At 39.7% G+C, this 19,889-nt stretch overlaps 1 protein-coding gene across 1 annotated transcript in view; it reads left to right on the top strand.

Moving 5' to 3' along the window:
• Positions 1–19,889, top strand: part of LOC127653910 (solute carrier family 12 member 5-like) — a 190,496-nt gene that overhangs the window by 128,651 nt on the left and 41,956 nt on the right. Inside the window, exon 4 of the mRNA XM_052140760.1 lies at positions 17,933–18,079. Within this exon, the coding sequence (XP_051996720.1) occupies positions 17,933–18,079 (147 nt within the window). The remainder of the gene's footprint in view (positions 1–17,932; positions 18,080–19,889) is intronic.

Below are 19,889 nucleotides of genomic sequence, written 5' to 3'. Positions count from 1 at the left end.
ACTAAAAAAGAAAGGAAGATTTTTGTTCACTTGTTGCATGAACACCGAGTGAGTTTTACTTGAATGTAAATATGAATAAATTCCGTTAGCTGAGGCTGACTATACTTCTAACGGGGAGAGAACAATGAGAGTAAAATTGAGAAACGAGAGACGGAATTGGATTTGTCCTCTTGACACGATTGAGAGGAGAGCGATAATCTTCGTCTCGCTTCACTCTGCGACTTCAACTTAATTACCTCGCCTGACAAAGCAGCTGCACTCCAATCAGCCCTCGTTTTGAGAGGGTCAGTCCACACAACTTCAACACACACACACACACAATCTACACTCATTCGCAGGGGTCCACTTATTACCAATCACATCTAGTCCAATCACATGGTCAACCGATGTGTGTGTGAAACTCTCTCTGAGTTTCTTCAACTATGAGCTGTATAGTTGAAAACTCTTTAGAGTGAACACTTTTCACTCTGTCAGTTGTCTATTTAAAAGGATGGTTCACCCAAAAATGAACATTCTGTCATCAGTTACTCGCCCTCATTTCATTCCAAACCTCTTTGACTTTCTTTCTTCTGTGGAACACAAAAGGAGATGTTAGGCAGTATTTTAGTTTCAGTCAACATTCACTCGGCAACGTTTTTGACATGGAGTGCCAGTTTTCATTTTCCTTGTTAATTGCTGGGACGATGCATTTTTTGTTAAACGATGCATTCAGTATAATAAGCATAACGGTTTGAGTGAAAGGTTTATGCAAAACTGATGATCCATGTTATCCCAGCATGATTTGTGAATGCTCCACTGAGAAACTTGTGTGATTCAACGGAAGCAAGAAATCCTGACCATTTTGTACTAAACAAGTTGACACGGCTAATGCCACAAATTTGCTTTGGCTATTTGATTTGTAGCCTAGAATCTTAAATCCAATATTTAAATCTGGTGTGAGTGGTGCTGGCGTAGTGGGCTAAAGCACATAACTGGTAATCAGAAGGTTGCTGGTTCGATCCCCACAGCCACCGCCATTGTGTCTTTGAGCAAGGCACTTAACTCCAGGTTGCTCCAGGGGGATTGTCCCTGTAATAAGTGCACTGTTGCTCAGGTGGTAGAGCGGGTCGGCTACTAATTGCAGCGTTGGTGGTTTGAATCCCGGCCCACATGACTCCACATGCCGAAGTGTCCTTGGGCAAGACACTGAACCCAAAGTTGCTCCCAATGGCAGGCTAGCGCCTTACATAGCAGCTCTGCTGCCATTGGTGTATGAATGGGTGAATGAGTCACAGTGTAAAGTGCTTTGAATACCGTTAAGGTTAAAAAGGTGCTATATAAGTGCAGACGTTTACCCAAGTCACTTTGGATAAAAGCATCTGCCAAATGCATAAATGTAAATGCAATGTAATGAAATTCTTCATTTAACATTTGCACCACATATCCAACTGCATTTGCAAGCTTGTTCGAATGCGATCAGATTGCGCAGTAGCTCAACTGATAGAGTGTTGCACTTGTGATGTAAAGGACAGGGGTAAGAGTCCTAAAGAGCACGCAAGTTGAGACGTGAGCCGAAAGTGTCATAGAAGCACCTCAAAATGACACGATTGCTTCAGCAATCTCACATTTGCTTTTTCTGACACTATTGGTTAGGTTAAGGTTAAAGGTTGATTATAAACTTGAAAGAGCATTAACCTTAAAATCATCATCTGTTTGGGAGCGCATTTAAATCACTTTTGTTGGCACACAGTGGACATCGCGATGTATCGCGATCAGCGGCACAATCAAGTTTTTATTAAAACAAAATGTATGAGATCAGGCTCGTCTTAGCACACTGATGTGGGTTGATTTTTTTTCAAGAGATGTAAGTTAAGATATGAGCTAGCTTTTGCATCATAACGAGAGGTTATCAGATGATCTGGGAGGTGACATGTGGTGGTTACAGTCGCCATATGCTCTTTCTGAACCGCTAGCCAACATTCGCTACATGCTCAAACGCACAAGCTCAGAGGGAAAAATGCTAATTCATGTCAAGCTGTATGGAGCAGCAGTGTAGAGCAGCTATTTGTGTGATTTTAAAATATGCCCTCATACACACAGTAATCTGTGTATGGGCTGACAGTGATATTCACTGGCTGGTTCTTTCCCCTGCCGTTGCTGCGCTTTTTAATAATTCACCACGTCTGAACTAAGACACATAAACACTGTCAGATCCTGTTTGGGCAGCCAAGCGAAAGGAGACTGATACATGTTACTCTCTTTTCATCTCTACTTGTCTCTTCTCTCTCTCTCTCTTGTCTCTTCTGTTCTCCACTTGTCTCTTCTCTTCTTTACTTATCTCTTCTCCTCTCATTGCTTCTCTTTTTACTCATCTCCTCTCTACTCCTTTCGTTTGATCCTCTTCTTGTCCTCTCTCTTAAAGTTCTCTGTTCTTGTCTTGGCTTGTCTCTTCTCCTCTCTTCTCGTTTCATCTCTTCTCTTCTGTACTCATTTCATCGCTTCTACTCTACTCTGGTCTCTTCTTGTCTCTTTTCTTTACTTCTGGTCTCTGCTTTACTCTTCTCTTCTCATCTCTACTTGTCTCGATTCATCACTTCTCGCCTCTGTCTTGTCTCATATCTCTTCTTCTCTCATGCTTCTTCTGTTCTCTTCTATTGTCTTCTCTCCCGTCTCTGCTCTTTGCTCATCTCGTCTTCTCTTCTGTACTTGTTTTGTCTCTTCTCATCTCTTCTTGTCTCCTTTCATCTTGTCTCTTCTGTTCTCTTCTATTGTCTTCTCTCCCGTCTCTTCTTCTCATGTCTCGCTCTTCTCTTTGCTCGTCTTGTCTTCTCTTCTGTACTTGTTTAATCTATTCTCATCTCATCTAGTCTCTTCTCTTCTGTACTCGTCTCTTCTCCTCTCTTCTGTACTCCTTTCATCTCTTCTCATCTTTCTTGTTTCTTCTCTTCTTGTCTCTTCTCTACTCATTTCCACTTGTCTCGATCCTTCTCCTCTGTTCTCATCTTGGCTCTTCTTTTCTTCACTCGTCTCACCTCTTCTGTACCTTTTCTGTCTCTTCACTTGTCAATTTTACATTTTTCAATTTGTCTCTTCTCTTCTTGTTTCCTCTAGTCTCGACTCTTCTCTTTTACTCATCTCCTCTCTACTCCTTTGTCTCATCTCTTCTAGTTTTGCCTCTTCTCTTTTCTCTTCTCTTCTTGTCTCTTTTCTCATCTCTTCTCTTTTTTACTGTTCTCTCTTCTACTCTTTTCTCTTTTCTTCTGGTCTCTGCTTTACTTTTCTCTTCTCATCTCTACTTGTCTCGATTCATCATTTCTCGCCTCTGTCTTGTCTCGTCTCGCTTCTCTTCTCTTTGCTTGTCTCATCTTCTCTTCTGTGCTTGTTTCATCTCTTCTTTCCTCATCTCATCTCTTCTGTTCTGTACTCATTCCTCATCTACTCTCTTCTCGTCTTCTCATTTCTTCTCTTCTTGTCTCTTTTATCTTCTCTTCTCTGCTCTTTTCCTCAAAACTCCTGAAACAGGATAGTTAATGAAAAAAAATGCTGTGTTGGACTTGTTTTTATATACACAATCCATTTATTGGATTGTGAAAAGTTGGTGTTCCTTAAGTACAATGGCCTAAATATGCTAAGAGACCAAATATGGTAGCACTTTATAAAAGGTTGCATTTGTTAACATTAGTAAATGGATTAGGTATCATGAACTAACAATGACCAATATATTTTTTTTCTTCCTTAATGTTAGTTATTAAAAATACAATTGTTCATTTTAGTTCAGGTTTGTTCATAGTGCATTAACAAAAGTTAACATTAACATTAACCAAGATTATTAAATGCTGAAAAAGTATTGTTCATTGATTGTTCATGTTAATTAATGTTGTTAACTAATGTTAACAAATATAACCTTATTTCAGAGTTTACTCTAAATTCATACCAAGTGGCATCAGCAAATAAAATAGATCTAACATCACTTATCTGGGCCATTTTTTGTCAATGACTTTTAATCAACTTGAATTTTGGTGATTTTTAGTGGACGTATGATGTCAGTTCTCCGCTCCTCAGGTTTTGGCAGGTGTTCAGCACATTAACTTTCAACTAGTTTCACTAAACAGTATATCCATTGTCTCATAATCTCAAACCTAACAAGCTTGCCTGAAAAGTGGCCTTGTGCTGTCTTTCTTTCAAATAAATGCCTCTCGGTTTGACATTCTGTTATCTAATTATCTGATGTAATTCTTACATTATAATCTGGCTGAAGTGTTTTTCAAGTGTACTTTATAGAGCCATAGCACACAATGGACATGGACATGAATTTCCCTAAACTTTCAGCAAATCTGTCGTTCAAACCTGCATTGTTATTAGCAAATTAAAACCTTTTATCTGCCAGTTTCACATCTCGTCCTTGCAGCTGGGCAGGTGGTGCTGGCGACACAGGGTGGTGTGATGTCGGTGGAGGGCTTTCACTGCAGTGTGCAAAAGGGTCTTATGGCATGAGCAGCTGGCGATAGCTGCAGTGGGACTAAGACACCTGAGTCTCACAGTCAGGGTCCTCCAAAGCCATCCCAGGGGGCCGCAGGGCATCTGCTCTTCGCTTGCCTTTACCTGAGCTTCTCTCAGGCTGGGACCACCCCATGGGAAATCACAAACACACACATTTTCACACACGCAGGGGGAAAGAGGTTTGATTGCACACCTGCTTCTGATATACAGGCAGAAAATTGAATACAGCTCAATTGGACGCTGGTATTAACTTATAATGTATTTATACATCTAAAAATAGACGAGGTTTATCATGGTATTCTTTGAAATGCCTTGGAGTAGCATAACTGTGCTATTTCTTTTTTTCATGTACCATGATAACACCATGGTATTCGTTGAAGCACCTTGTAGACTTAAAAAAAACTTTTGGGGACATGGTATTATCACAGGAATGTATAGAAGACCTCAGGCAAGTCAGGATAAACTTCATTTGTATTCACCTGATGTTCAGAGGTTTAAGTGTGACTGTTTAAATCCTGTTAAATAAAAGTGGGTACTCCAGGTAGGGAAGGAGGTTTTGCCCCAAGTGAAGGAGTTCAAGTACCTCGGGGTCTTGTTCACGAGTGAGGGGACAATGGAGCGGGAGGTTGGCCGGAGAATCGGGGCAGCGGGGGCGGTATTGCACTCGCTCTATCGCACCGTTGTCACGAAACGAGAGCTGAGCCGAAAGGCAAAGCTCTCGATCTACCGGTCAATCTTTGTTCCTACCCTCACCTATGGTCATGAAGGCTGGGTCATGACCGAAAGAACTAGGTCGCGAGTACAAGCGGCCGAAATGGGCTTCCTCAGAAGGGTGGCGGGCTTCTCCCTTAGAGATAGGGTGAGGAGCTCAGTCATCCGTGAGGAGCTCGGAGTAGAGCTGCTGCTCCTTTGCGTCGAAAGGAGTCAGTTGAGGTGGTTTGGGCATCTGGTAAGGCTGCCCCCAGGCCGCCTCCCTAGGGAGGTGTTTCAGGCACGTCCAGCTGGGAGGAGGCCTCGGGGAAGACCCAGGATTAGGTGGAGAGATTACATCTCCACACTGGCCTGGGAACGCCTCGGGGTCCCCCAGTCAGAGCTGGTTAATGTGGCTCGGGATAGGGAAGTTTGGGGCCCCCTGCTGGAGCAGCTGCCCCCGCGACCCGACTTTGGATAAGCGGTTGAAGATGGATGGATGGATGGATGGATGTTTAAATCCCAACGAGAACGGCAGATTTCTTGCCAGGTTTAGTGAGTTCCTATTAGAGTTCTGTGGGTGAATGTGTTCCTGACCTTCTACTGTGTTACTGCATTACCTCACAACACAGCTTTCAATTAAAAAAATACTGCCTCTGTGACTATTATTAAGACTGTTAGAGAAAACCGACTATAAATATAAACTCATATGATACAGTCATTTCCTGTTATATGTCTATACAGTAAAGTTTATGTAATTAGGTTTAGTTTTACCTGCTGTTCTGCTGAAAATAATATACCGTAACCTCACCAGAGATGTGTATAACTGTAATGAAGGCTGTTTCTATGTGCTAGCATGTAGATCATACAGTGTATCTTGTTTACTTAATCATATGCCTGATATTACATCCTCAACAAACTCCACCCCATCCTCTGTTTCTATGGCGACAGCAGTTTTTCATTACAAACTGCTGATAGGACACATATCACTCACTCGCTTGTATTATGCACACACGGCTCGTGGGCTGCAGACTTTTGTGTTTTTAATTAGAGGGATGCAAGAAAGCAGAAGAGAAGAAAAAGAGAAGATTAGTTTATCGGAAGTATTCTTTTATGAACAATAAAGTGTGTACTGCCATTATTCATGGATCCTAGGGCAGAGAATTGAGTAGAACATCCTTTTCAAAAGAAAATGTGTTTTTATTGTTATAGCAGAGCTATAATCTTTCCTTGACTCACATTTTATGAATAAAAAAGTTATTGTAGCATCTTGGCCTTTTTTATCATTTCGTTGCGTTTCAGTTGTCACAAATAAAAACATTATGTACTAAATTACATTACTGTATATTATATCAATGCTAGATTTGTATTAGTGGTGTTAGCATGTGCAAAACTTGCTTGATCTAACCCTTAAAAATTACTTGTGTTGGTGTAACCTAATGCAATCAAGTTAATGTAGTGTAACATTAAGATTCAACTTTATTGTCCTTGTGCAAAGTACTGGTTCAGAGCCAATGAAATGCAGTTGTTTTCACATATCCCAACTAAGCTGGGGTCAGAGCACAGGATCAGCCATGAAACAGCACCCCTGGAGCAGATAGGGTCAAGGACCTTGTTCAAGGGCCCAACAGTGGTATCGTGATGAAGCTGGGGCTTGAACCCCCAACCTTTCTGTCAGTAACCCAGAGCTTTAACCGCTGAGCCAAGCCACCGCTGAATTGACGTAACATGACTTGACTATGAACTTGGCATAAACTTGGGGGGGGTATAGTGACTTGATGTGGTTACGTGGCAGGACAGTGAAACAAGGTGTGGGGCATGGTCTGGTGAAAACATGGGGTGGAGCATGAGACCAGGGTGGAGCCCATGGGGGTGAAGCCATAAGAGGCTTGTGGGGCGGAGCCACGAGAGGCTCGACGGGCGAAGCCATGGAGAACTGAATACCCGGAATGTAGCCAAAGACTCGAAGGGCCAGGGTGGAGCCAGAGGCAGGGAGGACCAAGGCAGCACCGGAGGTTCGGAGGAGCAAGGCGGAGCTGGGTGATCGGAAGTCTGAGGCGGAGGCCTCCAAGGTGGAGCCAGGTGACCAACAGACCAAGGAGGAGCTGGAGGGAAGAGGGGCCGAAATGCTGAAGGGCCACGGTGGTCAGAGGGAACGTAGAGCCAAGGTGATGACAAGGGATCGACAGGCCAAGGCCAAGTCGAGGGCTCGGAGGGTCAGAGGTTTGAAAGTTCTCCATGTCTGGGATATCTCAGATGATCGAGCCAGTGGCTTGGGGGAAATGTCTGATCAAGAGAACTCAGGGTGGGCACAAGGGCGGGAACCATTTCCAACTCAAATACCACAGTGAGAGATGGCTCTGGAATGGACGAGGTTTGCAACTCTGGTTCGTTGGCCGTGGCAGACGTGGCCATTGGCTCGTTGACCAGAGGTGAGCCTGAGACATTGCATGGAGCAGACTGAAGCTTGGCTAAGACATGGCATGGAGCAGACTCAGGATCCGGGGCAAAAGATGACGCTAGCTCAGCAACCATGATGAGGAACTTTGGTTTGGCAGCCGTGATGTGGGACTCGGGCTTGGCGGCCATGACGTGGGCCATGCTGGGTTAAAAATGACCCAATTTGGGACATTTTGGCAACCCAGTGCTGGGTCATATATGGACGAACTCAATGCTGGGTTGTTTTGACCCAATGGGGTTGTCTTAAAAGTTTGACCCAACATACTGTTTTTTTGTTTTTGTTTTGTTTTTGAACTCAAGTATTAGTTAAAATTGCTATACTGCTGGGTTAAAATATACCCAAATTGGTTGAAAATGCAAACTACAACTCCCCCACCCCCCAAACACACATACACACATACAATAAGGGAGACAGAGAACAATAACAATCACACGTTTATTGTCTGTTTCAATAAACAAGTTGCCAGTCTGCAGAAATTCACTCACTCGGGAACACTTCTTGGGATAATTAATATTTAAGAGGTAGAAAGCTTTGAAGTAAATGTCCTCTGTGCCCCTCAGTGTATTTTTCTGAAGCATTTCTCTGTGAATGACAACAAAAGCTTGAAAGAACTTATTGTTTTCTCCAAGTATCATTGTGTATGGAAATTGATGGCATCTTTTGCACAGTGCAGGTAATCAGCTACTGAATCTGGGAAAACAGAAATTACTGTGCATCAATGTATGAAGAATACCTTTTATGTACACATCTTTAGGAGCAGTAAAATCAGTAAAGTATTTGGTATTTTCAGTAACACTTTACAATAAGATTGGATTTGTTAACATTAGTTAACGACATTAGTTAAAGTAGAAATGAACAATATTTTGAGTTCATGTTAATTTATGAATATTGATCATTGTTAGTTCATAATGCATAACTAATATTGTTAGTGTAATATTAACTCATCATTTATACAGTATATGTACTGTACATGAGTAGAGCATGTACAGCACTCTTCACATGGGTCAAGCGCAAGGAATGCATTTAATAATGTTAGCATAAAGGCCTTGAGCTGTATTGTAGTTTTATTGTATTATCTTCTGAAGGCAACCCTAACCAAACACTCCCTATGACACCAGCCCATGCCAAACCTAACTAAGGTCCTTTTTTCGTGGCTGTGTTAAGAACAGGAGGATGTGCCAAGACCATGCACTACTACAACTACTACTACTAATACTACTAATTTACAATTGTTTAAAAAGTATGGCTGTTGCTAGTAGGTGGCAAAAAAAGAATAAGGAGCTTTTTCAAACAGGATGTGTTTTAGTATTTAGAGACACAACACAACAGAATGCAGGTCTCCAGATGTTTTTTCAAAGTTTCAAACTTCTTTGAACTTGACAAAGCATTTTAAACACATCAACTATGGCATGAGATGCTGAAAACCATTGAGATCCGACACAAAGTCCACCTCATGCATATTAAAATATTGACTTCTAAAGCCACTTTTTACGATGTCAATTTAGGGCTTTACTTGTCAGCCACAATAAAGTAATTTAAGTCTTTAAATTATCTTTATTTGCGAGATCTCTCATTAAATATTGATACTGTGTATGTGATTAGTTTGATTAATGAATCAGTGTTTAATCAGCAAATTAAAAATGTCAATCTATTGACAGCCCTCATTCAAAGTTAACCGAAAAAGGTTTAGACCGTGCCCTACTGCTAATGCATTTTTTAGGATATTTCTAGATTTAAGGGCGGTTTTGATGGTGGGGCATGATGCAACTGAGTGTGGGTATGTGCACGTACAAATATGTATGTGTAAATATTCATTTACATTTATGCATTTGGCAGATGCTTTTATCCAAAGCGACTTACAGTGCACTTATAACAGGGACAATCCCCCCGGAGCAACCTGGAGTTTAGTGACTTGCTCAAGGACACAATGGTGGTGGCTGTGGGGATCGAACCAGCAACCTTCTGCTTACCAGTTATGTGCACATTATGGCCCACTATTCCACCACCATTCCTATACTAAATACTTAATACTATTCATGTCAATGAAGGCTTTCATGTGAAACTTGGTCCAACTATTTTCCTTCCAATCATGTACTGTACACCGATGTTAAGAGAAGACTGGAGACAAGAAAGGCAATGTCACCTTGTTTGTCTTAAATAAAAAGAACATGTACAATTGATCAATATAAACCAAAACAGTTTTAAGTCTTGTTAAGAAAATGTGATCATTATTTATACGGAGTGGTGGTGGCACAGTGGCTAAATCACAGGGTGTTAATCAGAAGGTTGCTGGTTCAAACCCCACGGCCACCACCATTGTGTCCTTGAGCAAGGCACTTAACTCCAGGTTGCTCCGGGGGGATTGTCGCTGTAATAAGTGCACTGTAAGTCGCTTTGGATAAAAGTGTCTGCCAAATGCATAAATGTAAATTTACTCTTAGTATGAATCCTCCTCTTGATTGGTTATTATTTATTTTAAATGCCCTCATGTCATATTAAACCCATATGCTGTTACTGAACACAAAAGAAACATTTTTGAATATTCTTCAATTTTGTATTCCATACAATATCAGGCCATAGTGACCCGTCTGTGGTAATAAAAGCACCATAAACAACATTAAGCAACTGTACACTAAAGGATATGTCAAGTCTTCTGGAGCTGAACAATACATTTGTACAGTATGATGAACAGGATGACTATAATCATTTTTAAAATCAAATCATTCCTGTGACTGCATGCAGCTCTCTGATCAAAAATGTCACAGATTTGATGTCACGATGGTTGATCATGAGACACGCCGATGACCTGCAGCATAATTTATTTGAGAACAGCATAATGGTAATTTGCATAATTAGAACTGTATAATTTCGGTCTGTGCCTCACACAAAGCTATCATGTGGCTTCAGAAGACTTTAAATATAGTGCACAAAACATAAAGACTTTATTGGTGCTTTTATAAGCAGTTTGGAGCTTCACAGACTAGTCACTAAGCGATAGCGACCAGAGCCATGGTAACTATGGTTACTACAATATTTCTGCAGTAAAACCATGGTTCCCTTTCGATTCAGTTCACTCGACATTGCTGTAAGCACTATGGGGAAGTGTCCATACACAACCTTGTTGAAACCCTTATACAATCACGCCAATCTTCTGATTGGCAATGGTGTCTGAACCTAGCTAGGGTGTTTTGTGTGGTTCCTAGGGCATTGCAATGCAGTTACTAATGTGTTCTGTGTGTTTTTAGCTAATTGGTTTGCAGTTTCTAGGGTGTTCTGAGTCTTTTAGCACATTGTTATGCTGTGGTGTTCTGTGTGGTTCCTAGGGCATGCTTTGCAGTTACTAAGGTGTTCTGTGTGTTTTTAGCTAGAGCTATCTGTCTCTCTCTCTCTCTCTCTATCTCTCTGGGGTCCCTGGCTCTTTGTTTATCTCATGATTAGGCAACTCAGCACCAGGCGTGCATCCTCACGGCCCGGACATGCCCTCCTGCTTGTCACAGTTGCTATGCAGATACTAAGGTGTTCTGGTGGGGTTTTTGTTTTTAATAATAGTATGTTTTATTTATATAGTACCTTTGCCAAAGCTCAAGGTCACTTTACAATTAGTGTAACTGCGCATATTGCGATACAGTTGCTTGGGTGTTGCTATGCTGTTACTTACAATAGGTGGGTTAAGTGTTTTTTAGCACATTGCAATATGGTTGGTAGGTTGTTTTGGGTGGTTGCTAGGTGGTCTGATCAATATTAAAAAGTACAAGCACACTTCTCCTAAACAAGCCTAATGTTTTGAGCTATCGTTCATGTCCGTAGCACAAACATGTGGGAGGAGTTATGCGATACATTTTAATACTTAGGGTTAGGGATTTAAGCAAACCCCCTACATAAAGTAAAAGCAATAGTAAAAGTGATACTTGCCTTAACAAACATCACTAAGGGGTCATTCATACCAAACGTGTGATTGTGCTGAAAAAAGCTAGATATAGTGCCACAAAAAGGTGTCTTGAGACTTTGAACTCCTGTGCAAGATGCTGAACAAATGTGAGGCATGGCGCAACATGTAAAGACATCCATCTAGCATATGTTTGCATTGGAAAACAATGGAAGTGTTGGTGGACATGTTCGGTGTGAACGGCCCCTGATACTAGTATAGTAATGATTTACAGTATGCTAGTAGTAATGTTACATTTTAGTTTCTTGGCATTCATTGTCCATCAGTGCTTGAAGCCCTATGCAAATGATGTCATCAAAGGAACACTACTGGAATAATTCTTCTGTCACCAAGTTAAGAAAGAAAGCATTATTATGATGAGAGTGAATAAAGCAAAGACAAACACTGCAGGCTTCAGGCAGTACATCTGATTAGCATGCGACTGACATCAGGCAAGAGGTGCCGCTCATTAGCATGAAGGGAAGCATGTCAAAATGACATGGGCAATATGATTTCCTCTGCCTTGATTCCCTGTGGCTATCTGAAGATGTGCGGCTGTCTCTCATGTGGTGGGAGGGTTCGACTGGGCTCTTTTAAAAATAAGGTACCAGAGGTGAAAGGGCAAAAATGTTGTCCAAATGAAACTTTGCACAATTTTTTTTTTAATTAAACTATGCAAATGTACAAATCGGTCTATAACAAGTGATAAAGACTGATATACTGTAGATGCACAAAAAACTGATAAAACTACCACGGTGACACCATAGATTTTTGGACATGTTACCATGGCAACATCATGGTTTCTTTTAGACATGTGCCATTCATTGTGGTGTTCTCCTTGGAAATGTTCAATATGTACAGCGTTCAAAAAGGAAGTAGAGAGTAGGATATGCAGTTGAGACATTGACAGGTCACTATATTCTGTGACACTTTTATCTTTGTAGAAGACGTGATTTCCCGAGACGTGATTCAAGCGGCAGTGGGGTTGATTTATAGTTTGATCAAGTGTCTCTTGATATTGGTTGCAATCTGTCTGAGGAAAGTAGCAAAATTAATGATGATAAGATGACTGTTAGTCTGGTCATCTGTTTTCTATCCTTTTTATTTGTCTCCTCCATGTCATTGCTCAGCATACAGGTTATTTTATTTGGTGCAGATGCAACTTAGAAACACTATGAAGCATGTGTATGTAATGCATTATTAAGATGCAAGCATAATCCGTTGTTTGTTCTCGCAACTAATACTTTACTTATAAAGCCTACCAATTCGTGGTTACACTTTCAAAGAATATAATGCATTATATGTCAAAATGGCACAAATTTAGAGTTGATCGTGTTTTGATGCATTATACTCGTTATCTATATTTACAGGCCTACTTTATATACTGTAGATAGTATATGTTTGTGTGTGGTCTCTATGTATGTGTGTGATATATTGTGCATATTCTTTAGATTGTGCAATGTGTAGCTACTATATCTTTACGAAAAACAGTTATGATGCATATTACACATACAGACATCACAAAAAGTGTTACCTAAAATTCTTGAACCTCGTTCCTGTGTAATGGTATTTAAATCACAGACGTGTGTGGATAGATTAATTTGGGACCTTATCGTTGAATGCAATTATTCCAGTTCTGTTGTTCAGATGTGGTTTATAAAAGCACATTATATTAGATTACATTTACACTGATGTTAATCCTTGCTGCAAAAATCTAATTATCCAGCACAGAATTGCACATTTGCATGGCTGATATTGAATTTAATGGCATGCATCATTCAGGCCATCTTATTTATTTCAGGTTCATTCAATTAAAAGACTTGTTTTCCAGTCTGCCATCTGCTGTTGCTCTGAGCTTTAGGATGGCTTGTTCAGATCCATACGTGTGTGTGTGTGTGTGTGTGTGTGTGTGTGTGTGTGTGTGTGTGTGTGTGTGTGTTAAAGGCATGGTTCCCATATGAAGAGTTCTAAACCCTGTCTGTTATAAAGGTTACAAATATGCCGGAGGCTCTCTTGTCTCTCTATTCTCTGCTGTTCTCATGTCAGGTTATATTTCACATATAATAGTTAACAACAGTTATGTCTCAGTTACAGTTGTAACCACCGTTCCCTGATGGAGGGAACGAGATGCTGTGTCGAAGTAGTGACACTAGCGGTCGCTCTTCAGAGCCCAAAACACCTCATATCTTTGAGAAAAGGCCAATGAGAATTGACGTTTGGAATTTGCATGCCACTCCCCCGGACATATGGGTATAAAAGGGAGCTGTAACGCAGAGTTAATTCAGGTTTTGTGCTGAGGAGCCGAGACAAGGTCCCGGACATTCCAGCGGGTAGTACAGCCTGTGGCAAGAGGGACACAACATGTTGTTCCTTCCATCAGGGAACGGAGGTTATGACAGTAACCGAGACGTTCCCCTTCTGTCACTCACTGGTGTCCATGTAGTGACACTAGTGCTCCCTATATGAAATACCACAATGGCTGAACTGTGTTACGTGAACTGCAAGTGTAAGCAGGCTACTGCAAGGGTCGGAAGAGATGCACTCGGACTGCACGTAGTCTCCCCAGACGCCCCAAAAACGTTGTATAGTTCCCCACATCCCTGGGGAGGGGGGAAAGAGACGTATCTAGTATGGGAGCAGGAGCTCTCCAGCCGGAGCTCTGTCCAAGGGAGACGCGGGTCTACCGAAGGGAGACCGTGCCACGGAAGACACATCACAGGAGGTTACCGGGGTAACCGACACCTGTGGATCACTTACCCAGTACAGGGCACATTAGCACACGTACTGGGTCTGACTACTGACAGTTCAGAAGATCAGATTTTCAATGGATTCCTGTCCTACAGGCTAAAAGATGAGAAAAAAAAGTAACAAATAAGAAAAAATAATAAAAAGTTGAAAAAAATGTTGTGATGAAAAAAGCAACAAAGTTTATGTTTGAATGTATGGCAAGGTGACAATGATCTTATCGAATGAGGAATAGAGATCCAGATTACTAAGAAATTATGAAAAAAATCATATTTGCCATAATTATTCTTAAAACTTGGTACAGGATTTAATTTGTTAGTGATTGATCTTGTGATTCTTGATTGTCTGACTTGAGTATATGTAGGCAATAAAGTACAGATTTCAGGAGGAAGTAGATTTTGAATTTTATAATATAATTTCACTGCAAATAACTTTGTAATTTTCACAATTTTGTGAATTGGAATTTTGTTGTGCCAAACAGTGATGGGTGTATAGAGGTTGTGCAAATAGTATTTTATGAGCTTTATTATAAATTTGTATAATGGGATCTAGAGCATATTAGGTAGTAAAATACCATATAGGTAAACAGTATTAAATAGATGACAATATAATTGATTTATGGTATAAATGAGCTATAGTTTGAGAAAGGAAGTAATTGTTTATTTAATTGTTTCAATCATTTGTTTACATGTGGTTTGTGTGTTTTTGTATTTATAATGTTGTTTGATAGCGTTGATTGGCTATAGTAATGGGACTTTGAACTGAAATATGTTTACGAGATGTATAAATAAACATAGCTTCTGTGTGAAAATGTAAAAAACATACTTCAAAGACTACCGTGGTATTACATCGGTACATTTAAAAAACATGGTATTGCCATGGTACATTTAAAAATTATGTTACCATAGTTCATGTAAGAAAACCCAATATTACCATGGTACATGTAAAACAAACATGGTATATTCATGGTACTTGTGATAAAATCATAGTTTTTCCAGGGTGCATGTAAAGAAAACATGGTATTAACACAGTACATGTAAAAAGAAATTGGGATTATCATGGTACATGTAAAAAAACATGTTATTAGCATGGTACATGTAAAAAATATTATACCATAGTACTTGGGATTGAAATTGGGATTATCATGGTACATGTAAAAAAAACATGTTAATTCCGTGGTACATGTAAAAACAAATTATTACCATGGTGCATGTAAAAGAACATGTTATTACATATTACATGCAAAACATGGTAGTGCTGTGGTACATGTAAAAGCATGTTATTACCATGGTATATATAAAAACATGTTATTACCACTGTAATAAAACATGTTATTACCATGTTACGTATAAAAACATGTTATTACCACTGTAATAAAACATGTTATTACCATGTTACGTATAAAAACATGTTATTACCACTGTAATAAAACATGTTATTACCATATTACGTGTAAAAACATGTTATTACCACTGTACATGTAATAAGACATGTTATTACCATGGTACATGTGAAACATGTTATTACCACTGTAAATGTAATAAAACATGTTATTACTATGGTACATGTAAAAACATTTTATTACCATTGTAAATGTAAAAAATATGTTATTACATATTATATGAAAAAACATGGTATTACCATGGTACATATAAAAACATGTTATTACGTGTAATAAAATGTGTTATTACCATGGTACATGTAAAAAAAAAACATGGTATTACAATGGTAAATGTAAAAGAAACATGTTATTACCATTTTACATGTAAATAAAAATATGTTATTACCATGGTACATGTAAAAAACATGGTTTACAATGGTAAATGTAAAAACAGACATGGTCTTACCATTGTACATGTAGAAAACACATGCTATTACCATGGCACATGTAATAAACGAAACATGGTATTACAATAGGCAGATGCTATTTGCACCCCTATTTAAATACTAACATAGAGTATAGGGGCATCACCGCAGCATGTTTATTGTGTTTATTTAGAGTCCCACAGACACCCCACATCAACCCCTTACCCTAATCTAACTTTTAAAAAAATGAACCATGCTGTTACTACAGTAACCCTCAACCAGGTATTTGTAGATAAATCTTAGTAAACACAAACTTCTACAGTAGCTATATGAACTCCATATTACTGTAGTAACAACGTGGTTAATCACACTAGGCTTCTGTCAAAAAACATTGTTATTACAATAGTACTATAATAAAACCATGTAACAACAACCTCATATCATTTCCACCAGACTATTGGAGTGCAAATAGCCACACTGTGTGGCAAGTCCTTTTACCACCTATTACCATGGTAGCTGTAATAAAACATGTTATTACCATGGTGTATGTAAAAAAAGATTTTTTACAATGGTACATGTATAAAAAACATGGTATTACTATGGTACCATGTCAAAAACACTATATTTATTTGGTACAACTACAGGCTAATGCATTATATTTCTCACTTATTAAAGTAATAGCACATCTCTCCTCAACAAGCCACACGAGGTGAGGTATCATTCATGTACATGCAGAAGTTTTCTAACATTAAACCATTAACCCCAAGTATGATTTTTATTAGTAGTGATGCTTGCCTTAGGAAAAAAAAAAGGGAATTTCGATACAGTGCTTCCATGCAATCACTGTAATATTTCACAACAAATATATGATGCACCACACTCACTGTCATTGTGTTTAGTGTGTGTAGCATATGTTCCAAGGGCTTTTATAGACAAGAAAATGGCTATTGTGATATACAGAGTGAAAGCGAGTGTGTGTTGGCGTCGAAAGAGTGGAACGGGTTGTAATTACTAACACATGCGGTGTAAAGGTCTGCCTGCTTGATCAATGGGGACTCACTCCCAGTGAAGGATTTTTCTAATCTCTCCAAATGTGTGTGTGTGTGTGTGTGCGTGCGTGCGTGCGTGCGTGCGTGCGTGTGTGTGTGCGCGTGTGTGTGTGTGTGTGTGCGTCCATCAATGCATGCACCTAAAAGCACTTACTTTGACGAAGGCAGCAATACGTCCCTTATGTGTTCAAGGGCATGACTAATGATATGCAATTATTCTATTGTCCAAACAAGGGCACGCAGGTGAACTCAGTTCACCAAACAGGACAAATCCACAGTAGACGGGGACGCAGCATCATAACAGCTTCCTGTAGGGCACCAGGCGAATGCTCGTACACTCAAGGGCTCGTGAAACCACTTTTCAATTCACACAGTTGATTAAATGTGATGTAATGACCATTTGAGTGCTCAGTCCCACATGATAATGTGGACAGTGCAGACCTAAAAACATGCATGGAAAAGTAGTATTCACTACCGTAAGTGTATACTAAAGTGTATTATAGTCAGTGTTGGGAAGTAGTTAACTAAAAGTAGTTACGAAAACTATATTTTTCACAATAGTGTAGCTTTTCCATGAATACAAATTAAATACAGTGGTATACAATCAAAAATACCATTATGTGTTGCATCATTGTTTTTACAGGCAAGATATTAGATTAAACACACAAAATGTTGTTATGGTTGCCGAACAATGAAACGACAACATCAGACATGGAACTAATAAATGGATCGTATGTTTTCCAGCTAACATGTTGGTGTTTGATTGTGTGTTCACAGGCGCCACGGATGGGCACTCTGATGGGCGTCTATTTGCCATGTATGCAGAATATTCTGGGTGTCATTCTGTTCCTCCGGATGACCTGGATGGTGGGCATCGGAGGGGTCATCGAAGCCTTTGTCATCGTCCTCATGTGCTGCTCCACTGTGAGTCACGCACCAAATGGGCTTCATTCATAAAACTTTCATGAATACGCGGGTAAAGCAGGAGTAATTGGAAAAAATGGACCTTCCCGAAAACGTTCACAAATTCACAAATGCTGCGTACACCTCAGATTCGTTTTTTTAGACGTGTTTAAATGTGAATAGAAAGCCTTTAGCATCTATGCGTAAAAGAAGTGCAAATAAACTATACATGTGTGTGCAGCGAATGTGACCATCACTGAGCATACCATGCATCTCAGCATTCGTGCATACATATTAGCATGTCATTAGTATGGTTGTGTGTGCATATGTGCATGCGTGTGCAACCTAGATTCTCTAGTGCCCATGAAAGAGCTATTTTTGTACCTTGGAAATCTTCCACAAACCGTTGAATATATATTTGACTCATTTTCCGTCTCCTTTTCTTGTTGTATTCTATTCAACCATACTATTTGTTCTATTTCTGTAGTATGTAGTATGCATCCTAGTGTGTGTCCCAGTGACTTCCAAGCTATCAGATGAAACAGCTTTGAAAAATGTGTGTCTGTGTTTGATTCATATGTCCATCCATGCCAATCCAGGGCGGTGCGAGCTTTACCTCCATATCCGTTTGTACTTTCTGAATGATTGTGTATATGCATCATTATTAGAAGTAGCGAGACGCTATCGATGTCATCAGAAATTAGCAGCTCGTTGTCAGGCGCTCAGCGCTCTCTTTTCAGCGCTCAGTCTCTCATGGCAACAGATGGACAGGATGAGAGAATGCTGATTCCTCATACATCACAGAGATGGAGAGACGTGCCTCTTTAAGACAGTCTGAAGCCTTTAGAAATGCAAAAATGAATCATTAAAAGACACAAACAACAGCATATACTTTCAAATAGACGAAAATATTGACATGCACTTGACAGACATTTCTGCTTGGATGTTGATGGGACCTGACAACAACAAAAGGTTGCATTTAATGATAGAATTATTCACAGAAATAAATTAATATCTGAATACATGAGTATGAATTGTGTTGTTAACTCATCAATAAAACACTTTCTGTGAAGGTATTGTGTATTCGGTGATGCAGATGTCTTTTCATGCGTATTGGAGTATTGTGTCAATATCTGTCAAAAACTGTTGCAATCAACTGTGAGTCTCTTGTGCACTTTGCTTTATGAACACTATATGAATGACACACAGAGCAGTGACCTATGACAGGAGCGTGGCATTTAGCGATGGCTAAACCACAAATATTGTGTCAAGTTGTTCATCCAAGACTTGTCTGGAACTAAAAATTGTTAAAAAGTGAGTGGGATTTTGTATATATATATATATATATATATATATATATATTGTGTTAAATAGTTAGACAAAGACAGGCAGTTTTTACTGTTTGGGAATGTAAGCGCATTTCCCAAATGTGCAAAATTGCGATACTACTGCCCGGATTAGGCCAAACTGTCTGATTCCATTCAGTTTTTCCTAATCCGGGCAGTAGTATCGCAATTTCATGCTATGTTCTCAGAAGTCCTTGGAAGGCGCGTATGCACAAACCTAGTTGTCATGGCAACTGAATAAACAAAACATCGCCTGGTCAATATTTACTCGTCAAGTGCAAGTCAGACAGAAACTAAAAGAAGGAAAGACATTATATTTATTGTTATTAAAATTTAACGAAAGTACATTTAAATTTTTTGCGATCTACCAGCTTTGCCTTTGCGATCGACTGGTAGATCGCGATCGACGTATTGGGCACCCCTGTCCTAGCGGGAAGACTAGCAGCTGTACATCATCACACCATTAGCTGGTAACTCCCAGCCAA

The sequence above is a fragment of the Xyrauchen texanus genome, chromosome 13 (assembly GCF_025860055.1).
Source record: "Xyrauchen texanus isolate HMW12.3.18 chromosome 13, RBS_HiC_50CHRs, whole genome shotgun sequence".
NCBI classification, from domain to species: domain Eukaryota; kingdom Metazoa; phylum Chordata; class Actinopteri; order Cypriniformes; family Catostomidae; genus Xyrauchen; species Xyrauchen texanus.
This window is presented reverse-complemented; position numbering and strand designations above follow the sequence as displayed.